This window comes from Girardinichthys multiradiatus, chromosome 18, assembly GCF_021462225.1.
Source record: "Girardinichthys multiradiatus isolate DD_20200921_A chromosome 18, DD_fGirMul_XY1, whole genome shotgun sequence".
Taxonomy (NCBI): domain Eukaryota; kingdom Metazoa; phylum Chordata; class Actinopteri; order Cyprinodontiformes; family Goodeidae; genus Girardinichthys; species Girardinichthys multiradiatus.
In genome coordinates this window covers 22,519,855-22,530,231 of record NC_061810.1, presented here as the reverse complement: position 1 = coordinate 22,530,231, position 10,377 = coordinate 22,519,855, and the positions used below count along the sequence as shown (strand labels likewise).

At 40.6% G+C, this 10,377-nt stretch overlaps 1 protein-coding gene across 1 annotated transcript; it reads left to right on the top strand.

Annotated features, from left to right (window-relative positions):
- Positions 1-48: 48 nt before the first annotated feature.
- Positions 49-10,217, top strand: sfrp2l (secreted frizzled-related protein 2 like). Its single transcript, XM_047390918.1, has 4 exons — positions 49-110; positions 5,300-5,883; positions 9,185-9,265; positions 9,450-10,217. The coding sequence occupies exons 2-4, from the start codon at positions 5,358-5,360 to the stop codon at positions 9,866-9,868; spliced, it is 1,026 nt and encodes a 341-aa protein (XP_047246874.1). The 5' UTR covers positions 49-110; positions 5,300-5,357; the 3' UTR covers positions 9,869-10,217.
- Positions 10,218-10,377: the final 160 nt, after the last annotated feature.

The window sequence follows — 10,377 nt, the reverse complement described above, 5'->3', positions numbered from 1 at the left end:
ACAAATCTACTTCCGGTATTTGAGAAGCAGCGACGGTCACGTGAGGCTGGAAAACTCAGAGGTGTGAGCAGAGGGCAATGTAGGAGTTTACCTGTAATGACTAATAGGAGGTGAGGTGAACATCATTTTTTTTATGTTGTAGTGGATTCTGCCTGTGAGTGTGTTGGTACACTGTATTGCCAAAAATATTTATCAGTCTACTTCTACATGTAGATGAACTTTGATTACGTCTATTCCTTATCTATAAAGTCCAATTTGTTGCCAGCAACATCAACTTTAACTATTCTGTAAACATCTTTCACTATTCACTAGGTATTGGAGTGTGTTCATAGTTAGATGAGAAAACCAGAATTGCAGCCTCCGCTCTTATTCATGCCAAAGGTGTTGAAGAAGGTTGAGGTCAGGACTCTGTGCAGGCCAGTCCAGTTTTTCCATATAGACTAGCTGCCGCTGAGTGAGGGAGAGAGAGGGAGAAATCACTTTTTTAAGCGCTGCCTGAATTAGGAAAGTGGAGCTGCAGTCTCAACAAGGGTTCGTCCAAAGAAAGATGTTTTAGAATTGATTGGCGACCTTTAGTTTATATTTTCAGAGCTAGTTATTAGTTGTTTTGTTAATTTATTGTTGCAATATGTGAACTCAGGCTGAGGGGTGTTTGTCTACTCAGTTTGGATTTATGAAAGTTCCTCACAAAAAAAATAAAGGAGTCAGTAACAGGGAAACTGAATGAACTGCATGAACTGAGAATGATGAGGGAGATAATCACCTGGTTAAATGTGCATTTTTTTCTGTTGTATTAGCTTGTAGCTCCAAGTAAACATAGGTTGCCGTTTTCATCAGCAGTATCTTATACATTCTAATATTTTTGGAGGGTATTATGATCATATCATGTCTCTGTTTTAGAATAGTAAAAGCCTCATAGAACAGGAGAGAAGAGGAAAGTAGAAAGACATAGAGAAAAAGAATGAAAGAGCACAGGAAAAAGGGAAGAGTTAAAGAGAGAGGAAGATAATAGACTTATAGAAAGAAGAGTAAAGCTAAGAGGTCAGAAAGAAAGAGTGTTAGACAGAAAAGGGATGAGCGGAAAGGAAACAGACATTACTACTGCTATTACTTCATTCATTTTAATTCTCTTAAGGAAATGCTAACAACAATGTGGATAGACACTTTCTTGCTGTTACACTTGATTTTAATAATTTAATTATGAATACATATTTTAAAATAAACAAAACTGTAACTGTACCAATGTTTTCATTATATCTTGACAAAATTTTATTCTTTTAATCTCCGAGCTGGAAATGTCCCCGTATTTGATTTCAGAAATCTATGGCTATGGTAAGCATTTGATTCTGGAGAGCCCTTATGACTAAGTCAAAGCAATCAGGGGGTTAAGACCATGACCCACGTACCACTTATCTATCTATCTATCTATCTATCTATCTATTTATCTATCTATCTATCTATCTATCTATCTATCTATCTATCTATCTATCTATCTATCTATCTATCTATCTATCTATCTATCTATCTATCTATCTATCTATCTATCTATCTATCTATCTATCTATCTATCTATCTATCTATCTATATATATATATATATGTGGTCCTAAATTTGAAAAAATAAATTCCTAAATTAGAACAATTTCATCATGACTTTGTTGACAACTATAAAACTGTAGATCCTATTTTGTATGTCCACAGATCATTGATTTGGCAACATTTCATATGTGATTTCATGTGATCTTGGGGCCCCCAGACTCACCTAAGAACATCTTATTCTTTCCTAATTAAGCTTACATGTCTTGAAGAAAACTTGTGCATTCACAAGGATAATATTTAAACTCCATACAGACAGGACACCAATTCGCTGTGCAGGCTTGGTAATTTTTATGTTCAATGAAAACTAACCAAGCAAACAACACATCTTTTAATAACGATAAAGTCAAAAGTGGCACACAAGGAACCTAAAGCGATGCCGTTCTAAGGTGAGTAGGGGTGCACAAATATTGCTTACACAAGCTTAAGACTTTGCAAAACCACCTACCTATTAAATTTACAATACGACACCCCATGTGAAAAGCGCAATATGTTGCCAGAGAGGAACAAAGCAATTGCGAAAGGGGCATAAAGACTTAGTGCTTGGTGACTTTATTGGTAAAAGTTCTTGGCTTGAATTTAATTCTTGTAGCCAGTGGTGGTCAGTGAGCAATGAAAAGATATGATCTAACACTGAGCAGATACACCATCTACTGAGGTTTCATTATGCAAAAAGAGAGACAGGCAGTAGAATACTTCAATGCAAAACACCATCATATGGAAAACTAAGTAATTATATGATTTAATAGCTTGTAGAACCATGTTTAACAGAAATATTTGAAGTTTAAGGATTTCTGTGTGACTTCATCTGTCTTCCAAAATCACTGTGAAGGAATTTTGACCCTTCCCTCTTTACAACATTGTTTTAATTCCTTGACATTTATAAAGTGTATGCTACATTAACAACAGAACCTACATTTTCATCATTTCTGGATTTCAAGTATCGTTAACAGTATTCAATCATGTTTGTGCTGTTGCTTAATGGAAAATGCACCCAGGAGCAAAGTGCAAGAGCAGCAGGAGGAATAAAACAGGACAAGACATGTTGGTGAATTTGGCAGCTTCTCTCTGAGAGATGAAAGGGTCTCTTAACACACTTTGGCTGAGAAGATGATGACAGAGTGTCTCAAACACACATCATTACACTTGATTTTCAGCACAGTACATTTATTCACAAATTTACGATGCTGACAGCACTCCTTAGAACTTGAAAGGCTTGCATGCTTTTAAAGAGATATTATTATAAATGCAAATAACATTTAAACATATAACATTGTACAGTAAATTATTTTTTTCAGTATGTAAGACATAAATAATCTGTTTGGCATTTAAAAATAAATCTCTTGAATTACCCTTTTGCATTTACTATCGGGATCTACAGGGATTGGACAATGAAACTGAAACATCTGTCATTTTAGTGTGGGAGGTTTTATGGCTAAATTGGACCAGCCTGGTAGCCAGTCTTCATTGATTGCACATTGCACCAGTAAGAGCAGAGTGTGAAGGTTCAATTAGCAGGGTAAGAGCACAGTTTGGCTCAAAATATTAAAATGCACACAACATTATGGGTGACATACCAGAGTTCAAAAGAGGACAAATTGTTGGTGCACGTCTTGCTGGCGCATCTGTGACCAAGACAGCAAGTCTTTGTGATGTATCAAGAGCCATGGTATCCAGGGTAATGTCAGCATACCACCAAGAAGGACGAACCACATCCAACAGGATTAACTGTGGACGCAAGAGGAAGCTGTCTGAAAGGGATGTTCGGGTGCTAACCTGGATTGTATCCAAAAAACATAAAACCACGGCCGCCCAAATCACGACAGAATTAAATGTTCACCTCAACTCTCCTGTTTCCACCAGAACTGTCCAGCAGGAGCTCCACAGGGTCAATATACACGGCCGGGCTGCTATAGCCAAACCTTTGCTCACTCATACCAATGCCAAACGTCAATTTCAGTGGTGAAAGGAGCGCAAATCTTGGGCTGTGGACAATGTGAAACATGTATTGTTCTCTGATGAGTCCACCTTTACTGTTTTCCCCACATCTGGGAGAGTTACGGTGTGGAGAAGCCCCAAAGAAGCGTACCACCCAGACTGTTGCATGCCCAGAGTGAAGCATGGGGTGGATCAGTGATGGTTTGGGCTCCCATATCATAGCATTCCCTTGGCCCAATACTTGTGCTAGATGGGCGCGTCACTGCCAAGGACTACCGAGCCATTCTTGAGGACCATGTGCATCCAATGATTCAAACATTGTATCCTGAAGGCGGTGCTGTGTATCAGGATGACAATGCACCAATACACACAGCAAGACTGGTGAAAGATTGGTTTGATGAACATGAAAGTGAAGTTGAACATCTCCCATGGCCTGCACAGTCACCAGATCAAAATATTATTGAGCCACTTTGGAGTGTTTTGGAGGAGCGAGTCAGGAAATGTTTTCCTCCACCAGTATCACGTAGTGACCTGGCCACTATCCTGCAAGAAGAATGGCTTAAAATCCCTCTGACCACTGTGCAGGACTTGTATATGTCATTCCCAAGATGAATTGATGCTGTATTGGCCGCAAAAGGAGGCCCTACACCACACTAATAAATTACTGTGATCTAAAGCAGGTGTTTCAGTTTCATTGTCCAACCCTTGTGATTATGACCACTAAACGTGAGTTTAAAACATTTAAGCGTAACATAAACAGGAAACACGCATGAAAGTCATAAAAAGGCTTCACAAAATCAATAACTATGAGTCATAACACAGAGAGCTTGATTTGTTATGTGTCCCCCACTGGTATTAAAGAAGATACTCTAAACAAGAAGCTGAACTTTTTTATCTATATGTAAAACACTGCGTGGCAAAATACGAACACTGTACCTCACTGTGAACATTTCATCCCCATGATAAACATGGTAGTGGCAGCATCATGCTGTGGGGATGCTTTTCTTTAGCAGTGACAGGGAAGCTGGTCAGAGTTTATGAGAAGATGGATTAAGAGAGATGTACAAGAGCATTTCTGGGAAACAAGCTGTTAGAGGCTGCAAAAGACTTGAGACTGGGGTGGACATTCACCTCCCAGCAGGACAACAACTCTATTCATACTAGCAGAGATCCTATAGAAGGGTTTAGGTCAAAGTACATTATGCGTAATGTTTTAGAATGGCCCAATTAAAGTCTAGGCCCAAATTCAATTCAGAATCTGTGGCAAAACTGAGCTTCAGCCATTTAGAAAATAAGAATGAGAAAAATGCCAATCTCTAGATGACCAAAGCTGGTAGATCAATACCCCAAAAGATTGCAGCAAAATTGTTTGATTGACTCTGGGGGGCTAAATACAAAGACATGCCTGACTTTTTAGATTTTTTATTGTAATTTGTATATTAAAAAATACTCTGTACTCCGCGTTGTTCTATCACAATCCAAATAAAATACACTAGTTTGTAAATGTAACATGACAAAACGTGAAATAAGGTGCATTAACATTTCGAAGGCAGAGTATATGTAGACTAATTAACTCTGGACTCAGAGTTGTAATTAATATGGATTAAATTATTTATAAAGAGTTTGACGTGTAAGTTTCAGTGTTTACTGATTCAGTAGAACTGCTCCTGTTATGTTGGAGTCAGACAGCAGTCTGATGGGGTGGGATGATGACTGGGAGGCGCCTGCCCTCTAATTACCAAACACCTCTTTGTTTACACCCGCAGTTGACTCAAGTCCAGGCAGTGGTGCTAGCAGTGAAAACTTCACAAAGACACCAGAACCATGTCTGTTTTCCTGCTCTGCTCTCTTCTGCTCTTCGGTGTAATTCATGCCGCTGACGCTGCGGCTCCAGCCCCGTTCGGCCCTCCTTCCATCGGGTTCAGCTCTCCGTTCCGCTCGGTGTGTAAACCCATTCCGAGCACCCTGTCTCTGTGCCACGGCATCGGCTACCGGCGCATGTGGATCCCCAACCTGCTCGGCCACGACTCCTTGAAGGAGGCCCAGCAGCAGTCGGCCGCCTGGCTGCCGCTCATCTCCAAGCTTTGCCACCGGGACACCAAGAAGTTCCTGTGTTCCCTGTTCGCTCCGGTGTGCCTGCCGGAGCTCAGCTGGCCCGTCAGCCCCTGCAGGGGCCTCTGCGAGGCCGTGCGGGACGGCTGCGTGCCCGTGATGAGCGCCTTCGGGTTCCCCTGGCCCGAGATGTTTAACTGCTCCCGGTTCCCGGGTGGGACCGAGCTCTGCATCCCAGCAACCGGACAGCAAGAGGAGCGGACGGAAGAGGAGGTCAAGCGTGAAGAAGAGCTGAAAGGTCCGACTTCTTTAAAAATATTCTGACTTGTAACTATAATTCTCTTTAAAACAGCACATCGCATCCTCTGCTATTGTTTGTATTTTCAGCAGTTTATTTGTTTACTGGATGCATTTAAGCAGTCATTTTCTATATCGCAGGGCAACACACAAACAACCATGCACACAGCCATTCATACACCTAAGGGCAATTTAGAGAGACAAAGTAACCTAACAGGCATGTCTTTGGACTGTGGGAGGAATCCGGAGTACCCGGTGAGAACCCACGCATGCACAGGGAGAACATGCGAACATGCATTTAAAACATTTTTTACAAATAAAAAACTGAAAAGTGTGCTGCGCAAAAATATTCAGCCCCATTTACTCTGAGTGCAACCAATTGAATTCAGAAGTTGCCTGATGAGTGCTAATGACTAAATAGAGTCCCCCTGTGTGTAATCTAATCTCAGTAAAAATACAGCTGCGTGGCAGAACACTACATCACTGTGAACATTTCATCCCCATGATAAACATGGTAGTGGCAGCATCATGCTGTGGGGATGCTTTTCTTTAGCAGTGACAGGGAAGCTGGTCAGAGTTTATGAGAAGATGGATTAAGAGAGATGTACAAGAGCATTTCTGGGAAACAAGCTGTTAGAGGCTGCAAAAGACTTGAGACTGGGGTGGACATTCACCTCCCAGCAGGACAACAACTCTATTCATACTAGCAGAGATCCTATAGAAGGGTTTAGATCAAAGTACATTATGCGTAATGTTTTAGAATGGCCCAATTAAAGTCTAGGCCCAAATTCAATTCAGAATCTGTGGCAAGACTGAGCTTCAGCAATTTAGGAAATAAGAATGAGAAAAATGCCAATCTCTAGATGACCAAAGCTGGTTGATCAATACCCCAAAAGATTGCAGCAAAATGGTTTGGTTGACTCTGGGGGGCTAAATACAAAGACATGCCTGACTTTTTAGATTTTTTTATTGTAATTTGTATATTACACAAACACAACAAAAGACCCCTGGCCTGGAGTTGAACCCAGGACCTTCTTGCTGCAAGGCAACAGTGCTACCAACTGCGCCTGGATGCATTTCACCTTAATGCAAATAGCCTAAGCCAATGGTTCCCAATGTTAGGGTCGGGACCACACTGAGAGTCGGGAATCAACAATTATGGGGTCTTAAAATAATCCTTAAAAAAATCAAACTAATCACAGATAATGATTGTGAAACATTAATTGGGGTCAACAAAAGACAAAAACAATACTTATCCTACAAATAGATAAAACACATGATGAATGTTGATCCTGGTTCAGCAACTGGAAATATTAGGAATCACTGGCCTTGTAGCTGAGGAAAGAAATGGAGGAATCTTCCCTAAAAGAGGATAAATATAACCGGTTGGGATCTGTAAATTATTTTTATATTCCATTCTATAGGTAAGGTAAGGTAAGTTTATTTATATAGCGCTTTTCAGTAACAAGACATTCAGAGCGCTGTACAATTACAATACAATCACAAAGAAAATAAACACAGAAGGTAGATAACATTAATTATCCTTTGGATTTTACTGGTAAGAGCTGGTTCTAAACCAATCTTTCTAAAGAGGTAATTATATCATTAAGTCCTCTATGTAAGAGAAAGCATCTTGTGCTAAGAGAGAATGATCCTTGGGTTCACTGGTATAATGCAGTTGTAGTCCCATAATAACAGTCATTTGCATCCATTGAAATTTAACTAAGCAATCACTGAGTTCTGACTAAGGAAGCTGAGTCACTTGTGTAAAAACAGCTTTTGTTCAAATTTTGGAGAAGAAATGAAATCCAAATTTAGGTAAAAAATAAAGAAAAAAGATCATATTTCACACTTTATCCCTAGCAGGATACAGTTTGAGACATTGAAAAAAAAAAAAAAAACGAATATAGGTAATCATTTGTTTACCTTAAGTGTATTAAAATAAATGTGAAATAATCTGGTAATAGGACAGCTTCTTCTAATACTGTTTGGTTGATAGTGATCATTGGAAGTCCTATATTCTTCGTGGCATAGATTCAACAAGGTATTGGAAACATTCCTCAGAGAGTTTGGTCCATATTGACATGATAGCATCACACAGATGCTGCAGATTTGTCTGCTGCACATCCATGATGCAAGTCTCCCGTTCCACCACATCCCAAAGGTGCTCTACTGGATTGAGATCTGGTGATTGTGGAGGTCATTTGAGTCCAGTGAACTCATTGTCACGTTCAAGAAACCAGTCTGAGATGATTCGTGCTTTATGACATGGCATGTTATCCTGCTGGAAGTAACCATCAGAAGATGGGTACACTGTGGTCATAAAGGGATGAACATGGTCAGCAACAATACTCAGGTACGCTGTGGCATTGACACGATGCTCAGTTGGTACTAAGGAGCCCAAAGTGTGCCAAGAAAATATTCCCTACACCATTACATCACCACCACCAGCCTGAACCGTTGATACAAGGCAGGATGGATCCATGCTTTCATGTTGTTGATTCCAAATTCTGACCCTATCATCCGAATGTCGCAGCAGAAATTGAGACTCATTGGACCAGGCACCTTTTTCCAATCTTCTATTGTCCAATTTTGGTGAGTCTGTGCGAATTGTAGCCTCAGTTTCCTGTTCTTAGCTGACAGAAGTGGCACCCAGTGCAGTCTTCTGCTGCTGTAGCCCATCTGCCTCAAGGTTCAACATGTTGTGCGTTCAGAGATGCTCTTCTGCATAACTTGTTTGTCACGAGTGGTTATTTGAGTTACTGTTGCCTTTCTATCAGCTGGAACCAGTCTGGCCATTCTCCTCTGACCTCTGGTATCAACAAGACATTTGCGCCCACAGAACTGCCGCTCACTGGATATTTTCTCATTTTCGTACCATTCTCTGTAAACCCTAGAGATGGTAGTGCATGAAAATCCCAGTAGATCAGTAGTTTCTGAAATACTCTGGCCAGCCCCGATGGCACCAACAATCATGTCATGTTCAAAGTCACTTAAATCACCTTTCTTCCCCGCTCTGATGCTCGGCTTGAAATGCAGCAGATTGTCTTGTTCATGTCTACATGCCTAAATGCACTGAGTTGCTGCCATGTGATTGGCCTATTAGAGTATAAAGTGGTCAGTGAGTGTATTATTTGTGATTTTGTTTTTCTTTAAATATGTTTAACATCTAAATTTTTCCTCCATCATCCTTGCCTGTTTTGTTGACCACTGAATCTATCACTCTGGTGATGAGGTTGTTTTTTTTTAATCCCCACTGCAGACAACTAGAGTAAAATCCTGTTTCCTTTTCCATCCCTCAGGACGTGTTATCTGCGACGCCTGCAGTCTGACTGCTGAAGGAGAGTCTGATATCCAGGAAAACTTCTGCCACAGTCCATACGGTGAGTAACAAAAGAGTAGCCTTTCAGAGCAGTCTTCTCCCTTTCTTATCTAGGAAGGTTTAAAATGTTTTAATGTGATTTTTTTCTTCTGCAAAAACCTGACAGGAGAGACTATGAGATAGAGAGGTTGTCTGAAGTGACATTTTGGAACAATACTATAATAATCTCTCCTTCTACGTCACAGCCTTAAAGATGCGTCTGGACAGCGTGTCAACAGTGGGCGGCGACCGTCAGCTGGTGCCTGTGGCCCGCAGCCGCATCCTGAGGTGGGCAGGGGGTGCCGCAGAGAGGGCTCAGGAGTTTGGAGGCGCAATGGCCCACGGGGCTTTGTGGCTGCAGGAAGGAGGGAGCTGTACTTGTCCCGGCTTAGATTTTGCAGAGATAAATGATGAGATGAAGCAAAATGAGGAGACGACTGATAAAAAACAGGCAAAAAGAGGAGGAAGGCTGGAGAATAGACCCCAAGATGGATGGTACCTGGCCCTAGCTCAGGCTGAAGAAGGGAGACTTGTTTTGACTCGACTCGTTAAGTGGACCCAAGGGGTCAAAGAGCTTAAGAAGTTCATCAGAACTCTTCTTAAAAGGCCTTGTTCAAAATTGTAAACAATAAGGCATTTTAGTTTGTTGCAGAGTTGCTGCTTGTAACTGTATGTTACTAGCGGTTACAATTTATATTTATTCACCCAAATATAACAAACACAATCAGGATCAAGCTGTCAATAATTAACATTCGATAGTTTCCTGAAAATTATGGTTGGTAAATATTTAAGCAACATCACAAAAAAAAGCTGCCTTTCATACATAGTAGTCACTATAAAAGCTGTTTCATTCTATATGTGTGGGTGTTGACATACAGTGCCTTGCGAAAGTACTCTTCCCCCTTGAACTGGTCAACTTCTTGCCACATTTCAGGCTTCAAACATAAAAATATAAAATTAAAATTTTTGTGAAGAATCAACAACAAGTGGGACACAATCATGAAGTGGAATGAAATTTATTGGATGTGTCAAACTTTTTTAACAAAAAAAAAAACTGAAAAGTGGGGCGTGCAATATTATTCGGCCCCCTTGCGTTAATACTTTGTAGCGCCACCCTTTGCTGCAATTATAGCT